This window comes from Anomaloglossus baeobatrachus, chromosome 1 (assembly GCF_048569485.1).
Source record: "Anomaloglossus baeobatrachus isolate aAnoBae1 chromosome 1, aAnoBae1.hap1, whole genome shotgun sequence".
Classification (NCBI taxonomy): domain Eukaryota; kingdom Metazoa; phylum Chordata; class Amphibia; order Anura; family Aromobatidae; genus Anomaloglossus; species Anomaloglossus baeobatrachus.
The window spans coordinates 931724141-931743625 of NC_134353.1; the positions used below are offsets into that span (position 1 = coordinate 931724141).

At 41.3% G+C, this 19485-nt stretch overlaps 1 protein-coding gene across 1 annotated transcript in view; it reads right to left on the reverse strand.

The window, feature by feature from the left end:
- DCC (DCC netrin 1 receptor) overlaps positions 1 to 19485 on the reverse strand; it is a 1217792-nt gene that overhangs the window by 220967 nt on the left and 977340 nt on the right. The window contains exon 14 of the mRNA XM_075328185.1: positions 5769 to 5879. Within this exon, the coding sequence (XP_075184300.1) occupies positions 5769 to 5879 (111 nt within the window). The remainder of the gene's footprint in view (positions 1 to 5768; positions 5880 to 19485) is intronic.

Genomic DNA, 19485 nt, shown 5'->3' on the forward strand with positions numbered 1-19485 from the left:
TCTCTATTAGGCAGTATTCGCACTTAGCAAGTCCTCTGGAAGTCCACAGTAAATTTTGCATGTACTATGCATGGTTTTTGATTTCTATTTGCCATGGATTTGTTGCCTATTTCTCCTCTTGCATTGCATCATTCAACTTCATGACTGATCTGCCTCAGAAATTCAATAATCTGACGAAGGCCCTAAATTCTGAGTGGATTAGTCTTCTGGTACATAGCATGATGGCATGATGGATTGTCACTTATAATGTACATTGTTGATGCAGAATTAGAAAGTTTGTACATTATCCATCATGTCAAGGATCAAAAATTTGAAAGTAAAAAAATGTCTGTCCTCACTAAGATGCCAAGTTCCGTTGATATGATGGCCAACCTTGTACTACCAAAATGAAGCGTTGGTGATGTAGATGGCACCGTTTGGGAGAAGTAACTTTAAAAGGCTTCCTACAGCCAATCAGGCACTGTGTCCTGGCAGTGGAAAATGATTTATGATCAATGATAGATACATTTATATACAGGGTAGGCCATAAGTATGGATATACCCTGATCAAATGGAAGTGGTTGCTGATATCACCTTACTGTTTGTGGCATATTAGTACATGGGAGAGGCCAAACATTTGAGGCCAGGTGACACCCATGGCGACCATCTGCAAAACCACCAATTCAGCTTTAATTTTTTCAATGGAAAGTGGGCCATGTGACACATCAAACACATAGAAAAAAACAATGGTGTGCTCATTTTTAATGTAGCTTTATTCATTATCGAATTATTGATATGTTTGTGACATGGAGCACAGACAGTAACCCACTAAAGGATGTGCTCAAAATGCTGCCCATTGTGTTGAATTGTCAACGCAATTCTCTTCTCCCACTCTTGACACACGAAGAGCAATACCGCAGATCCAGGATCCAGGATGTGGGGCACCTGAAACAATGGATAGAGGAGGCCTGTGGTAGCATTTCTTCTGCGGTATTGCTCTTGGTATGTCAAGAGTGGGAGAAGAGAATCACGTTGACAATTCAACACAGTGGGCAGCACTTTGAGCACATCCCTTGGTGGGTTACTGTCGTTGCTCCATGTCACAAAGGTGTCAATACCTCGATACTGAATAAAGCTATGTTAAAAATGAGCACACCATTGTTTTTCTCGTGCAATTATCTATGTGTTTGATGTGTCACATGACCCCCTTCTCATTGAAAAAATTAAAGTTAAATTCAATATTGCGGCTTTGCAGATGGTCGCCATGGGCGTCACCCGGCCTTAAATGTTTGCTTCCTCTTATGTACTAATAATTGTCAATTTGTCAACTATCACTCTAAGGACTGCTTTGTCCATTGGGGTTGGAATTGCACTCAGACTCTGGAGACCAAGGAAAATGCCAAAGGACCCTTTGGCCAACAGAAGACTTGAGATACGGTAGTTGTGGGCCCATTTGGAGATTGTCATTGGCATGCACGAGCTTCAAGTTGTGTAACTGGATTGCGGTAACCTGAACACTTTAACTTGGGAATTAACAAAGCTTGTGCCACCTCTATAGTCTAGTGCTGTGAACCAGTAACCAGGTCACCAACGGTTATCAATTCACAACAACTATATGATGGTAATGGTATAGGGATACCAATGCCAGTGTTGATGATATCAAGTAATATTATGCTGAATCTATACTCTCCATTACCAATCGTAGCGTTTCGTACTCAGGACCTGTCTTATTAAGCCTGTTATCAAACTACTGCTTTTCTTATTTTTTTTTTAATTGTTTACTCCTTATTTTATATTTGAATATATGCCTCTGGATAGGATTAGAAGGAAGAGATTTGCACTCTGAATGATTAAAATTTCCAATATTTTACTATTGAAGAGCACATGTTGTTGAGTCTTAGACTCTTTTGGAAAGAGTATATGTTTCATGTAAACAGCCTGGGAAAGCCAAAAGAATCAAATAATACTTTCCAATCAATGGCGAGAAAATAGTGACATGACTATAAAAAGTAGAAGTAAAATAAGGCAAAAAAACCCTGTAACTCAAAAAAAACAACCACAATATTTCAGAAAGAGACAAATTAAAGAAGCACTCCCATCAAAGTTTTTATCATTCCTAATATATTGCAATCATCATATTACATGATACGTAAGCAGTGTCTACTTACAATTGCTCATTTTGCCTTTCTACCCAGGTAATTCTACTTTTTCTCTGTTCAATGTAGAAACTCTTTTCATACATGAGTCATGTCTTTTTCAACTCCCGACCCAGTTGCTCCCTCCTCCCCCTGCCATTGACTTTTGCAGTGATGCAGAGAAACGAGACTTCCTATTTCTATATAATGCTCAGAAGGACTCATCTAGTCTGTTTTTAATCACACAGTGCCATAGAACAAATAGAAAAGAGAAGAATTAAATGGGTAGAGGGTCAAAACGAGCAATAGTAAGTACATAGTACTATATAATATGATGACTGCAGTATTACTATTTTGATGGGAGTGTTTCTTTAATATACATAGTTAGGATGAAATCCTTGAAGATTGGGGGCAGCAGTGTGCACAGAGGTAGACTATGACTATTTATACTGTAACAACTTTTTAAGGTAAGAAAAGTAAAACTTTAAGATAAAAAAGTTAAATAATAAAATTGACTAATAATGAACTTTTCTTTGCCCAAGATTTCTGTTAATTCCAAAAGGAGAAGTAAAGTCTTGTTTTACTGATGACTGAATAATTTTCAGGCCAAAAATGTAGCCTACAGGGAAATTTAAATGGCATGTATTATTCAGTAAGAATGAGATGTACAAGTTTGGTGATCACAAGTTATCCAAGCAGACGATAACTTCTATTTAAATCATCGAATGTTGAGCGTAACACATTAAAATTGTAGATAATCAAGAGAGTTTAAATCTCAACTGCACAGTGTACAGATGGTCATTAGCTTGTAGATCCTTATCACTGATCCTGGCTACCCAAATTGTACTCAGATTCAGGGCTGTTGAGGCGAATATACAATTCTTGACGACTCTTTGATCTGCTGAGTTGAGAAAAATGCTCACAGAATGGAGAACTCAAGAAGTTTCTTTGGTGGAATGATACCACCTTAGACTATTGTACAGTTGTGTGCATGTCTAAAGTATTAATAACTACCATGTATTTATTTGGCTCTAACCCTATTTAAGAAGACTATCTCTTAAGTTAGTCAACATGTTTAGGACAATTACGTTTAATTATGAGTCTCAGCATGTAGACCTTCTAACCTAGATGGGTCTTCTACTGCATCTTGAAGAGCACCATTCCTAATAAATGCTGCATAAAGGGACAGATATTTTTATTCCTTAAAGTCCCTTTTGGAACTCTACCTGTTGGGAACCTTTGTTGCTGGTATTAGGCTACCAAAAGGCCTCTTTCGGCCTTATCTCACCTCTGAAGGTAGTCAACATATTTAGGACAATTTAAGTTTTGTCATGACTCTCAGCATGAAGACCTTCTAGCCTAGTTGGGTCTTCTATTGGATCTTGAAGAGCACCATTCCTAATAAATTGTGCATAAAGGATGGCCAGTTTTATTCCTTAAGGTCCCTTTTGGAGCCATACCTTTTGGGAACCTTTGTTGCCGGCATTAGGGTGTCACATGGTCTCTTTCGGCCTTATATACTCTGTGATTTTCACTGTTCACATCTGTCAGAATGCTCAGACTCTCAGAACATCGTCACTTAGGCAAATCGAATGAAAGCTATGTAAAGGCAATCATCCTGTGGGTTCTTACAGGAATGTGGTCTAAAAATAAATATTTGACAACTTCCCAGATGCTAGCAACAACAAGGGATCATTGTAGGGAACCTTGACTTTTTAGTGGCTTCCAATCACTTTAACAAAATTAACTTATTAAGAGGAATATCCACAGGGACCAGCGGCAGTTCTCCAACATACTAGAGTGATGCCACCTTAGAATATAGTACAGTTGTGCCCATGTCTTCAGTATTAATAACTACCATGTATTTATTTATCTCTAACCCTATTTAAGAAGATCACCTCTGAAGATAGTCAACATATTTAGGACTATTACGTTTTGTCATGAGTCTCAGCATCATGAAAACCTTCTAGCCTAGTTGGGTCTTCTCCTGGATCTTAAAGACCAACATTCCTAATAAATTGTATGTAACGGGATGGACATTTTTATTCCTTAAGGTCCCTTTTGAAGCTGTAACTTTTGGGAACTTTACTTGCTGGTATTAGGGTGGCCTCTTCTGGCCTTAACCCACCTCTGAAGGTAGTAAACATTTTAGGACAATGACGTTTTGTCAAGCGTCTCAGCATGAGGACCTTCTACCGTAGTTGTGTCTAGTACTGGATCTTGAAGAGCACCATTCCTAATAAATTCTGCGTAAAGGGATAAACATTTTATTCCTTAAGGTCCCTTTTGGAGCTCTACCTTTTGGGACTCTGTTGCTGGTATTAGGGTGTCACATGGCCTCTTTGGGCTTTATATATTCTGTGAATTTTGACTGTTCACATCTGTCAGCATGCTCTGACTCTCAGAACATCTTCACTTAGGCAAATCGAATGAAAGCTATGTAAAGGCAATCGTCTCGGGGGTTCTTACAGGAATGTGAAGTCTAAAAATAAATATTCGAAAACTTCCCAGATGCCAGCAACCACGAGGGAGCATTGCGGGGAACCTTGACTTTTTAGTGGCTTCCAATCACTTTAACAAAATGCACTAATTAAGAGGGATATCCACAGGGAACAGCGGCAGTTCTCCAACATACTGTCTATCTCAGTGATGATTATTTCAAACAGAAATACAGTGAGGTGAGCAACATGAATCCTCCAACGCTGTAAAGTAGCTGCCGTTAACAATCTGTCGGCACCCTCGTCTATACAGTGCTGGCACACTGAGGACTCTCGGCATCTAATAGGTGTTTGACTCCCACCGGTTTTATCAAAGCATCAGCGAAAATTGAAAGTCCCATGCAAAAAATTTTGAAGCCTGCCTCAATAATACAGATGGTAGGGGTCAATGTAAAGAGATGAGTCTATTTTTTACTTTCATGTTCAAGCTTGCTCCACATCCGAAGAGAAATATTGTTTTATGTTGTCAACCCCTTATTAAATTGTAAAATAAGAAGAAGTACAAAAATTGTCATGCTACAGGGCTTTGTGTAAAAATTCTATACATATCAGATAGTCAGCTGGTCCTACCAAAATATGAGGGGGGGGGGAAGTTGGCTAACTTTTGTCTATAATACATGTGGTCGCCTTAAGTAGTTGACAAGTAACAATTATTTTTTGATAAAGCCAGACAAAACTAAGTTTTACACCTGTCCAACATCTGAGCAGCTAAAATTTCTCTCTCTCGAGAAGACATCTGCCACCAAAAACGGTGCCGGTTGACTCAAAATTGACCCAATAGGAAATTAGAGGATCAGTTTTGTTATGATTTTTTTTAGTGATTTTTTTTTGCACTACACCCACAGAAGAACAAGTTGGAGGGATTAGATATGTGTAGTTGAGGCCTTAAGTGTCATAGCAAATAGTTCTCAAAGTCAAAAATTTATCACCGACCCAATGACCGTGACCTCCCATCAACTGTGCTACTCATAGCTCTGCCATACTTTTTAGTCTTCCCATCCCAACTGAGCACCCTGGACAATTATATTTCCAATATATTATACAAAGGAAATTTTCTAATCCTCCAACTAAGAAAAAACGGAATAATTTTTCAGAAGCATGTACAACCCTACACTATTGCTATAATTTAAACCTAAAGTGACCACATTTCATGTACCGTCAAGGTCGTTCTCTGGCGTTTCCGTTGTATACCAATCCGATGAAGGTCCAGTTCCATTCACGGTCATTGCAGAGACTTGAAAGCTATATTGGCTTCCCTTCTCGAGTCCTACAACACAAAAATACATGAGATGTGTTATGGCAAATCATACAGGGGGCAGATCATAAATAAAGAGCTGCAAATAAACTATGAAGATTGTCATTATTATAGAAGTGATTTTGTTAATTTTTAATATATATTTTCATGGAATATCACTGAAGATCTGACAGTTTGATACAATGTAAAGTAATAAGTTTGCAGCTTGTATAATAATGTAAAACTTAACACACACAGCAATTAATTTCTGCATGGCTTTCATCCCAGAAGGAAGCCTCTTCTGATGATAATGCACAAGAAAGCCACAAATTGTTTGCTGAAAATAAGCAGACTAAGGTCATGGTTTACTGGAACCATGTCCTGTGGTCTGATGAGACCCGCAGCAACCAGGTGAGGAGGACAAAGACAAGTGTGTCTTTCTGAGCCAGGCTACTTAACGCCCTACATACCAGAATCAATAGTGATCACAGCACTTAGGACGTTGGTAGAGGGAATGGGGTCTCTGTCCCAAGTGATCAGGACCTACACGGGGTGGTAACGGGGGCCTGATTGTTACCAAAACAACCAGAGGTCGTGATAACGACCATCGGGTCAGCCAAGTACTGCAATCCTGTTAGACCATGCTAAGAGCATAGTTTAAAAGGCCTCTGTGTCTCACTGACAGGTATAATGTCTTGGAAAGTCGGTGCATTGCAAAAGATTATACCAGTTATCAGACTAAAAAATTAATCTCCCATATAGGGACTAAGTATAAGGCACAAAACAATTATATACCAAGTAAATATACATATTTATGTATTTGATTCTGTCTTGATTGTATATTGAGTCTGCCTCACAAAAAACTGGGATAGAAAGTGATAAACAAAATTATGTGACCCAAAATGGTACCAATAAAAACTCTAACTAATCCCACAAAAAAAACAAGCCATAACATGACTGTCGGCAGAAAAATAACTAGTATTTCCTAAAGAAGCAAAGATATCACCGCGGGGCTGAGGAAAAATGCAGACAAGATGATAAGATGGTGATATTTATTGTCAACGCATTTCTGAGAGCAATTTCTCCTTCTTCAGGACAAAAATCACATCTCATCAACTTGTCTGGATTTTTCCACTGTCGCGAGGTGATATGCCATCTTTGCTTCTTTAAGGAATACTACTACCCTCAGGAGTTGTGCAGCAGCCGTCTTTGCCTTCCCAGTAGTTGTGGCTTCCACAACTCTCCCAGGTGAGCCTGTTTTTGTCTCTCCACATTATTCACTATTCTCAGGTAAGACCCTATTTGTGACATTTTTTTCTTTCCAGTTTATTGCCTGCCTGGCAGAATAAGAAAAGAAAATAGCCTTCACGATTTGTTGATGAAAGAAACCTTTATTCTACCAAAAAGCATTTTTTTAGTGTGATGATAGTGAAACCTAAAATAAACTATACAAATTTGGTATCACTGTAATCGTAGTGACCTGAGGAATAAAGTCACCTAATCACTTATACTGTATGGTAAATGGCATAAAAAATATAGAAAAAAGAATAGAAAAAAGACAATTCTTCAACTGCTGTTGGTTTTCTTATTCAGCCTCTGAAAGAGTGTAGTACAGAGTGGCTCACATTTATCCTGCGCTCTACGCTGAGTGCTTACACTAGGATTATATGCAAATCTTTGAAAAACATGATTCAGACAACACTCCCAATTGAAAATTCACTGTAATTAGGCAGATGGAGTGACTTTGATCTCCTGTCTGGCCTGTAATCTGATGGAGTCCATCTTTTTAAGTGTTTTTTTTAGGTGTGCACAAGAGTGCAAGAAACAACAGTTTTGTGCACCCTTGAAAAGATGGACACCATGGAACAGAGGTAAAATGGAGCCCAGAGTAACTCTGCTGCCTCATTATAGTAAATGGATCTATTGGGGGTTTCTCTTGAATCATGTATTTTAGAGATGTAGATTGAAACCCTAATGTAGATGGTAAGCATAGTGGACAGGATAAATGTGAACTGATACTAAATGTTCTGTACCAAACTGCCAAAAAATAGCATTCAACTCAACCCACAAAAAAAAAAAAAAATAAGTCCCCTCTCAGGTGTGTCATCTGTTCATGGAAATATAGGGAGCGTCCATATTACAGGTAGCACAAAAGCTCTGGAAAGCACTATGGCTACCCCTAACAAGAAATCCAGCAAAATTTGCACTTCAAAATCTTAAAGTCCCCTCCCTTCTGATCATCACAATGTGTCTAATACACAGTTAACGTCCACATGTTTGGCATTGTTGTACTGCGGAGAGACAGCTTAATTTATGGATTGTGTGTCACCAAAAGCATGAGCTGAGCACGATGTATGGGCACTACAATCTACTGGGCACTACAAGGGATTAATTGCAATTTTTTAATTCTGCAAAATTCATTGTATTTGACTCCATGGGAGTTTTCCAGGAAAAAAAATGTCACTACACCCTTAGATGAATTCCCAGAGGGGTGTGATTTCCAAATGTGGTCACTTGAGGGGGTTTCTGTTGTTCTGGCTCTTAGGGCTCTGCAAATAGAGTTCACAAGCTATTCTATGAAAATATGTGATCCAAAAGTCAAATGGCACGCTTTCCCTCCCAAGCCCTGCCGTGTGACCAAGCAGTACTGTACAGTCAAATGTGGGGTATTGCCACATTCAGGAGAAATTGTGGAACACATTATGGAGCCTTTTTACCTATCACCCTTGTGAAAATAGGAAATTTGGGGTTAAAACAACATTTTACTGGTAAGAATTTAGCTACTTTTTCTTGATTAACCAAAAATATAACATTTGGTGACACACCTGTAGTGTCAATATACTCACTGCAGCCCTAGATGAATTCATTGAGGGGTGTACTTTGCAAAATAGGGTCACTTAGAGGGGTTTGCTTTTCTGGCATGTTAGGGGTTCTGCTAATGTGACATGGCACCACAGACCATTACAACTGAATGTGAACTCCAATATGGCGCTCAATCTATTCTGAGCTTTGCACAGTACCTAAAAAGTAGTTTTTGACCAGTAATGGGGTATTACCAAACTCAGGAGAAAATGTGTTATGAATTGTATGGTCCATTTTCTCCTTTTAACCTTTTTGAAAATTAAAACTGTGGAGCCAAAGCAACAATTTAGTGGAAAAAATTGTATTTTTTTATTTTCACAGCCCAATGCTATCCAATTCTGTTAATCACCTAAGGGATAAAATAACTCATTATACCCAAAGATGAATTCCTTGAGAAGTTTAGTTTGCAGAATGGGTTACCTTTTGGGGAGATTTCGGCTGTTTTAGCATGTTAGGGGATCTTTAAATGTGACATGGTGCTCATTCCCTTCCATGCCCTGCACCCAAACAGTAGTTTTACATTGCACATGGGATATCCTTGTAGTTAGGAAAAATGGCACAACAAATTGTAAGGTGCATTTGAAAATACAAAATTTGAGGCTAAAAAACATTTTGTGGAAAAATGTAATTTTTTATTCTCACGGCTCAATGTTATAGTTATATGAATCACCTGGGGGTTCAAGGTGCTCACCACACACCTAGATAAGTACCTTCATGGGTCTAGTTTCCAAAATTGGGTCACTTGAGGGGAGTGAGACTGATTAGAAACATCAGGGTCTCTGCAAAAGTGACATGACTTCCACTAATGATTTCAGCCAAAAAAGTCAAATGGCGCTCCTTTCCTTCTGAGCCCTGCCATGCGCCCAAACAGTAATTTTCCCCCACATGTGCAGTATTGGTGTAATCAGGAGAAATTGGACAAAAAAATTGCATGTTGCCTTTTCTACTGTTACCCTTGTGAAAATGCAAAATTTGGGGCTAAATAAAGATTTTTGTGGGAAAAAATTGATTACTAATTTTCTCAGCTCCACGTTGTAAAGTTATGTAAAGCACATGGGAATTCAAGGTGCTCACCGCACTTCTAGATACATTTCTTGTGTGGTATACTTTCCAAAACGTCGTGACTTGTGGGGGGGTTTCCACTGTTTAGACACATCTGCAAATGTCAAATGTCAAAAAAGTAAAATGGTGCTCCTTCCCTTCTGAGCCCTCTCGTACGTCCAAACAGTAGTTTTCCACAACATACGGAGTATCAGTGTATTCAGGAGAAACTGCAAAACTAATTTTAAGGCACATTTTCTCTTGTTACCCTTGTGATAATTTAGAATTTGGGGCTAAAGTAACATTTTTTTGGGGAAAAAGTAACATTTTTATTTTTTCCTTCCACATTTCTTTAGTTCCTGTGAAGCACCTAAAGGGTTATTAACGTCTTGAATGTGGTTTTGAGTTTTTGAGCAGTTTGAGGGATGCAGTGTTTAGAATGGTGTCCCTTTTGGGGTATTTGCTGTCACATACATCTGTGAGCAAAATATACTCCTTCTATGCCTTTTGAACTCCAAATTAATACGATTTGTGTGATGCTAGCCACTACTTTCGGTGAGTGTCGGCAGGAGCCTAGTCAGGAAAGCCAGGGTCTGTTAACAGGAGGCACTTATAAGCACAAGGAGAAAACAGAGAAGTAGTCAGGGCAATATCCAAGGGTCAGAAGTCCAGGAGAGCACATAATAGGGTCAGGAAAAAAGCAGCAATGTAGTCAGGTAACACTCCAAGGTCAAACATGCAGGAGGTCAAGACAGAAACAGGGAGTGGGCAGAGGGGAGTCAAATAATGGTCTGGAGTCAGAGAACAAAGATCAGAACAGAGACAAAAACCAACAGCACAATTGCTAAACCAGAAAATACAACTGGCGATATTCTGGATGAGTATGCTCAGTAAAGAAGCCTGAGCAATTACCAGGAAGGTGGGACACCTGAATAATCCGCACTGACATGGAATCCTATGCTTTCAAACACACTGCTAGCTAGTAACACAAGAAAGTGCAGCAGAGCATCTCCAAAGGCAAGATGCTCTGCAGAGAGGAATCGTGACAGATGGAACACCTGAGTAATCAACACCAACATGGAATCCTGTGCTGTCAAACACACTGCTGGCTAGTAACAAAGGAAAGTGTAGCAGAGCATGTCAAGAGACAAGATGCTCTGCACATAGGAATCGTGACAATTGGTTTACGAGCGCTCAGAAAATTAATACAGCACATGTCGCGGGCAGAGGGGACGCGCCCCCACACTCGGGTCCGGGGCTTCTGCTGCTGCTCGGTGGCTCGAGCGGTGGACCGGACCCAGGGACTCGAGCAGCACGCCTCGTCCACGAGTGAAAAGGGGGTGGTTTGTTTAGGGAGATAGTTTGTGACGCCACCCACGGGTCGTGGTGATAAAGGGCACCACCGCTGCTGGTGACGGGGATCCCGGGAGCGATGGTAGGGAGGAGCTAGGATGTTGTCCCCTCCATGGGTAGGGGTTGGTGGTCCCGGGGCCCGGTGGTGTAACGGAGAGGCTGGATGGCTGGGATGCAGGGTTGCAGGGGCAGCGCGGCGCGGTGCCGGATGGCACTAGTGTACTCACTCAGGCAGTTAATGACAGAGTCTCTGGTAAACCAAACGGCTGAATGGACAGGTTCCGCAGCCGGCTGCAGTGTTTGTGCTCTCCCCGGACAGTGTGATGGTGGCTGTCTTTCCCTGCACCTGTTAGAATGTTCTGACTCCTGTGGTTTCCCACCGGTAGTCCGCTCCTCGGTATATAGGTACCGAAGGAGCCCGTTTTGCCCGCAAGCGCTGGCCCTTGGATCTCTAGCCTATGGCGGTGGCTGTATATCCTCACGGTCTGGACTGTTGCCTTCTGTCGGGTCTTGGTTGTTGGGAAACCCCTGGGGTTCCGGTCACACTCGGATTTGACCGTTGTCGACAGCTCCAAGCCTAGTTGGGGTCCAATCGCCCTGCCTGTGTGCTTAGCTTCACTCCACTCCCCGGTTCGGTACCGGCGGGCCACCGCCCGACCCTGGTCCTACGGTTTTGCAGAGATCCACTAACTCCTGCAGACGGCCACCACTGTCTGCCAACCTTGCTGTCAGTGCCTGGGCTCCGACCCAGACACTTGCAGTTTCTACTCCTCCCACTTTCACCTCCAGACTGAACACTCACTGCTTTTCACGCCTCCAGACCTGTGAACTCCTCGGTGGGTGGGGCCAACCGCCTGGCTCCGCCCCACCTGGTGTGGACATCAGACCCTGGAGGGAGGCAACAAGGGTTTTTGTTTGACTGTTGTGACTGTCTAGGGAAGGAGGTGTGTGTGTTGTTATGTCTGTGACTACCTGGCTAGTCCAGGGCGTCACACACACACACGCTTAGTAAGGTATACTCAAAGAATTGGAAAAATGAGAAATTACTGATAAACTTTAAACCCTTCTAACTTCCTAAGGAAAAAGAAAATATGGTTCAAAAATGGTGCTGAACTAAAGTAGACATGTAGTATATGTGATTTATTAACTATTTTGTGTGAAATAACTCACGTTTAAGGGCATAAAAATTCAAAGTTTGAAAATTGTAAAACGTTTTGAACAAATTTACGATATTTTCACAAATAAACGCAAAAATAATCATCCAAAATTTACCACCAACACAAAGTCTAGAAAAAACAGCTGGAATCCATTGAAGTGTTCCAGAGTTATTTCCACACAAAGTGACAATGGTCAGAATTGAAAAAAATAGGCTTCGCGAAGAAGGGGAAAACAGGCTCAGTGGTGAAAGGGTTAAAGTTTACATTTCTTGTCACTTTTTGTTGTACCATATTTTAGATGTTTTAGTATTTTTTTTCACCTAAAATGTCAAATAGAAAATACTCCCATGAGAACGAGTGCTTTAAAATATAGTTGTAAGATACTTTCCTATAAGACTAATGCAGGGTATTTAAATCTAAAAGTGCAACTTAAATTACCCTGTTATGGCAGATGTCTCATTATTCTGGAAAAAATATATACTTACTTAGACAAGAAATATTCTTGTAGAAAGCAGAACGCTTAACGGAGACACTTAACCAATCAAGTCATGTCACTTTTTAATAAAAGCCACAAAAGATAATATTTCACAACGTTTCTAGAATTAAAAGCCGTGTTCTACCTTTGTAAAAGAGTATCTATTATTTTTTTCCACTTTCATAAAATTAAGTAAAATAATGGAAGGATCTGAAACGCGATAATATTATAAATTACAACAGCCATTAACATTTTTATATTGTAATTTTTTTTTTTTTAAATTTTAAGTATCAAACAAGGACAGTCAAAGTGACTTAAAGTCCAGAATCTAAAGAATATCTCCACCCAAAAGTATTTGAAAATCCTACTTTTTAACACAGTCCTTTAAACAGGGATGTAGCTTGGGGTAAAGCAGCTGGGGCATTTGCCATGGGTCCTGGTTGGCATGCCTGGTGCCTGGGCCAAGGTATTTAGATATAGGGTGGTAGCAGGACCCCAAACCTTTGAATAAAGTAAAGAAAATCCTGCATACAGCTCTACAATGGCAATATGCCGATCACAAAGTGCCCCCTATAGCTGTGAACTGTAGAAAAACTTGGTAATAAAAGTGTTTCCCTGCAGCGCCTCTAGTGGACATATTATGTATAACAATATTTCTATTATTATCAAATGGTTGTCTATTTAACAGAGGAGTGAAAGATGTAGAGAATCCTGAAAATGTGTGCACTATCATGATTCTCTGGTGCCGATGCCGGGAGAGGGTGGTAATCTAATCGAAAGTATCTAATCTGCCTACTTCCAGCCACATTCTGCCACGGGTGTCTTAGGTGAACCCAGGGAAGTCTAAACTGGCCCTAAGGCTGGGGCCCCTGTGCTCACCCTAGCACCCAGAAGTACTCTTAAAGGTAGGAAGGTCCGGGGCTCCAACTTAAGCCCTATAACCTGTCCTCATCCCTGATGTAAGTGTCCCCCTCCACAACCCACCACCCAGGGGGAAAGGACAAGAACAGGAGTCCATCTCCCACTAACAAATGGACAAACAGGGGTAACAACAAAACAACAACTACTCGTACATACGACAACTATATACAAAGGAGCCACTAAAGTGCACGAGGGAAAAACAACATAAAAGGGGAGGAGACAAACTACTAGGAAACTAACATACAATAAACAATCATACCAGAAATGCTGCAGCAAACAACTATGCTACAGCGCAAAGTACAACAGACAGAGAGAGTTAAACAGCTCTTTCCACCACCTGGCTCAGTTTTCAAATGATAGGAAATAACTGGCACCATCTGGTGGACGTTGAGGGTATATATAGGACCTGGGCGTGGTTCAAACCGGAATCACCTGACCACAAGTCAGGAGTTGCTGAAAGTAAACCTGGCATTAACCCTCTCCTCCTCAAAGGAAAAGGAATATATTTAATCTGCAGAGTCCCATAAGACAAGGTGAGACTCTGACCCAAAACATATCACAAAACTCCGCAATAAAGAAAAGTCTGTGACATATTCCTACTAGACTTTTCCAGCCTCACTTAATTCACTTGCATAGTAGGCACATGACCGTATATTGGGAGCGGGTGGTAATCTTACCGCAAGTATGGGATCTGCCTACTTCTAGCCACATTCCAACTAGACTTTTCCAGCCTTGCTAAATTCACTTGTATAGTTGGCACATGACTGCATGTACGCAAATTGCATATTTGCAATCATGCGCCCCCCAGATGTCTAGAATCCTGACAGTATGCGCACTATCAGGGTTCTCTGGTGCCGATGATAGGAGCAGGTGGTAATCTTTCCCAAGTAAGGGATCTGCCTACTTATAGCCACATTCCAACTAGACTTTTGCAGCCTTGCTTAATTCACTTGTGTAGTCGGCACATGACCGCATGCATGCAAATTGCATACTTGCAGTCTTGCGGCATTGGCATTGAAGAATCTTGACAAGGCACACTGTAAATTTTGAGGATTCCCAACTTTACGCCCCAAGCCTGGACAACCCCAATATGAAACTGTAATGTCTCAATGTTTGAGGGTGCTGACAACATATATAGTAGATATACAGTACAGACCAAAAGTTTGGACACATCTTCTCATTCAAAGAGTTTTCTTTATTTTCAGGACTCTGAAAATTGTAGATTCACGTTCAAGGCATCAAAACTATGAATTAACACATGTGGAATGAAATACTTTACAAAAAAGTGTGAAACAACAGAAAATATGTCTTATATTCTAGGCTCTTTAAAGTAGCCACCTTTTGCTTTGATTACTGCTTTGCACACTCTTGGCATTCTCTTGATGAGCTTCAAGAAGTATTCACCGGAAATGGTTTTCACTTCACAGGTGTGCCCTGTCAGGTTTAATAAGTGGGATTTCTTGGTTTATAAATGGGGTTGGGACCATCAGTTGTGTTGTACAGAAGTCTGGTGCATACACAGCTGATAGTCCTAATGAATAGACTGTTTGAATTTTTATTATGGTAAGAAAAAAGCAAAGTAAAGAAAAACGAGTGGCCATCATTACTTTAAGAAATGAAGGTCAGTCAGTCCGAAAATTGGGAAAACTTTGAAAGTCTCCCCAAGTGCAGTGGCAAAAACCATCAAATACTACAAAGAAACTGGCTCACATGAGGATCGCCCCATGAATGGAAGACCAAGAGTCACCTCTGCTGCGGAGGATAAGTTTAACCGAATCACCAGCCTCAGGAATCGCAGGTTAACAGCAGCTCAGATTAGAGACCAGGTGAATGCCACACAGAGTTCTAGCAGCAGACACATCTCTAGAACAACTGTTAAGAGGAGACTTGGTGCAGCAGGCCTTCATGGTAAAATAGCTGCTAGGAAACCACTGCTAAGGACAGGCACCAAGCAGAAGAGACTTGTTTGGGCTAAAGAACTCAAGTAATAGACATTAGACCAGTGGAAATCTGTGCTTTGGTCTGATGAGTCCAAATTTGAGATCTTTGGATCCAACCACTGTTTCTTTGTGCGACGCAGAAAAGGTGAACGGATGAACTCTACATGCCTGGTTCCCACCGTGAAGCATGGAGGAGGAGGTGTGATGATGTGGGGGGTGCTTTGCTCGTGACACTGTTGGGGATTTATTCAAAATTGAAGGCATACTGAACCAGCATGGCTACCACAGCATCTTGCAGCGGCATGCTATTCCATCCGGTTTGCGTTTAGTTGGACCATCATTTATTTTTCAACAGGACAATGACCCCAAACACACCTCCATGCTGTGTAAGGGCTATTTGACTAAGAAGGAGAGTGATGGGGTGCTACAAGTACAATCGAGGTGGTTTGGGGTGAGCTAGACCGCAGAGTAAAAGGGCCAACAAGTGCTAAGCATCTCTGGGAACTCCTTCGAGACTGTTGGAAGACCATTTCCGGTGACTATCTCTTGAAGCTCATCAAGGGAATGCCAAGAGTGTGCAAAGCAGTAATCAAAGCAAAAGGTGGCTACTTTGAAGAACCTAGAATATAAGACATATTATCAGTTGTTTCACACTTTTTTTAAGTATTTCATTCCACATGTGTTAATTCATAGTTTTGATGCCTTCAATGTGAATCTACAATTTTCAGAGTTATGAAAATAAAGAAAACACTTTGAAGGAGAAGGTGTGTCCAAACTTTTAGTCTGTGCTGTATATCAATATGAATAATAGTTCATAATACTTCAATAATATTCACATCCTTTCCCATTCCTAAGCTGCTACATTGATTATCCCAAATAGACGTGTCCTTTCTGATCTTTCCTCTTCCTCCATATTTCCTGGCATAAGTGTGGAACGAGATGATCAGCTTAAAAAATCTTTGTGATACTTTGTTTTGACATGTTTATTCTATAGGTGTCCGGATGTAGCCGCCCAGTGGTTGTGAAGAGGATTGCAGCCTGTTGAAAGTTTTCACAGCCGGTCTCATTTCTGGAGTCCTATAGCAGCTTACTGGATTAAGGATCTGTTCAGGAGTAGAGATGAGTGAACCTGTCGAGGATCAGATCGGGTCAGGATTGCCTGGGTTCACCGATTAGATCGCTGATCCGATCGACGATCCTAGCTTAACCCATTGAATTCAATGGGAAGCAAAATGGTGTAGGGGGCCTGCAAAGGAAACAAAATAAGGAAGGAATAAAGAAGGACATACTTACAGAGTCTCCCTGCAGCTGCAACGCCAATTCCGGGTCCGCTAATTATCTCTCATACATATTCACTGCTTTTCCCACTTATTTTCCACCAGTATAATGCTGTCAGAGAGGGTGGGATGCAATCTGACTGCAGCCAATCAGAGACGCCGGTGGACGGAGAAGTCAGTGAATATATATGAGGGATAATTATCTGCTTCAGAATTAGCGCTGCAGCCGCGGGAAGACTAGGTAAGTATGTCCTGCTTTAACCCTTTTGCTTCTTTTTTTTTTACAGCGGCTAATCGCAACAATACCAATACTTGACTTGGCTCTGATGGGTAGGGAGAGGATGGTTTTTGCCATCCAAACATTTACCGATCTTTGGCAAGGTCATCGACTTTTGCGGTAAATGTTCGGATGTCCGATCCCAGCCAAAGATTTTAACATTTTCCGAACTTTGCCGATCATTATAGCCCGTCTCTATTCATGAGAGAAGAGCACGTACTTGCTAATGACTAAACAAGCTTGAGGATTATAGATGGTTTCCAATATGTCCACTCTTCTCCTAATAATGTATTGATTTTAATGCAGGATATCTAATTAGGGGGTTGGACACTTTGTTTTTTCCACTTGAATTATGAGGTCAGTAGCTAGGAAAAGCGATAAGAGTCCTGGTTCTACCAATGTGCCTCACATTTTAATTACCTCTGTCTTCCCTTACATTTATAGACCTCAATGACACATCTCTTACAGATAGACGGATCAGCCTCAGCATTGAATTCCAATAATAGAGGCTTAATATGTAGATCAATTCTGATAAGTATGTGGCACAAAGTGTGTGTGTGTGTGTGTGTGGGGGGGGAATCTGCACATGGGGAAGATCGTTCATTTCACTCAGCTAATTTCATCACAATTAATGAATATGACAGAAGCTTGTCAAAGAGAAATGACAGAAAAATGAAAGGATGGATTGCATCTGCAACCTGGAGGAAAACATTGATATACATTGTAATAAAGGGTTTGTCAACTGCTTGTAAATACAGATGAGCCAGTCGATCCGATGCAAACTGAATTTGTGCTGAATATTAGGAAATTCCCTCGACCCAGATAATTTTAACAAACTGTGATTTGATTTGTGCAAATGCCTAAAAAATGCCCACTGGCCAACTGTTATGGAGGCGTTGGGATCCGTTCAGACTACTGATTCTGAAAATGTGCCGGATAACTTCTCTGGTGTCTGTGATCAACGCGGGGAGACTCAGGTGTCTACCTACAGATTGGTATTTCATAGACAGGCTAACAAGAGTTAATCTCTGCTAGTCTGCTTGTTAGTCTCATTTGTTTACGTGTTGTGGGGGAGCCAATCACATCTGCTCCCCTCCTATATATGCTGGCTAGGTCCTTCCTTCTATGCCAGCTATAGTTTATCATAGCTGGTCTGGTGAGGTGTTGAGATCCAGACTATCTGGTGATTGTGGTACTTGTTGCTGAGAGCGATTGTGGAGTTAACCTTCCTGCTCTTGCTTTTCTCCTGAGTCTCTCATTGTCTATTCCTGTGTGTTTAGTGTGTCAGCAGGTTGGTTTTCCCTTGTCTGTCTTTCTCTGTGTGTCCATTGCAATTCTGCTCCTTCCTTCCCTGGTAGGAGGGGGAAATCAGAATATTTCTGGTCAGGAGCACAGCCAGGTATGGGACTCCATGCAACTCCACAATCAGGAGTAACTGATGTTAGGGATAGTCGAGGGTCCCCTAGCATGAGGGAGAGCATAGGAGCTCCTGTCCCTTATTATCCTAGAGTCACATCATGATAGCGAGAGAAGGCTCATATGACATGATCACACGGGCTTCCCCACAATGCCTTGCTGCAATCTCATTACATGGTATAGCGCAGCCAATCAGAAGGAACTATCATAGACTGAATAAAAGCTAAAGCATGGAATGCAGCAGTTCATTTGTAGTGAATTTGGATAGTCACAATACATCACAGCTTAGTAATAGAGAAAGACGGATAGAAAGCCATAAAGAAATAAATAATCATTATAGACAGGTTGTGACAGCACAGCAGTGAGGAATAGCAATCATCCTTTTACCCATAGCCATAAATGTTGAGGTCATTTGGTACATTACTAAGGTTTTGTTTGCATTAATAAGCTTGAAAAGTGTTCTGAATGGCCCTAGGACACCCCAGAGTGTTAAGGCCCCGTCACACGCAACGACGTATCTAACGATATATCGCCGGGGTCACGGATTCCGTGATGCACATCCGGCATCATTAGCGACGTCGTTGCGTGTGATACCTATGAGTGAGTGTTAATAATGGAAAATACTCACCAAATCGTCCATCGTTGACACGTCGTTCATTTTCAAAAAATCGTTGATTGTTGAGGACGCAGGTTGTTCTTCGTTCCCGAGGCAGCACACATCGCTACGTGTGACACCCCGGGAACGAAGAACTACAGCTTACCTGCGGCCACTGGCAAGGAGGAAGGAAGGAGGGATGTTGCGGACACTCATCTTCGCCCCTCCGCTTCTATTGGGAGGCCGTTTAGTGACGCTGCTGTGACGCGGCACGACCCTCCCCCTTAGAAAGGAGGCGGTTCGCCGGACACAGCGACGTCGCTAG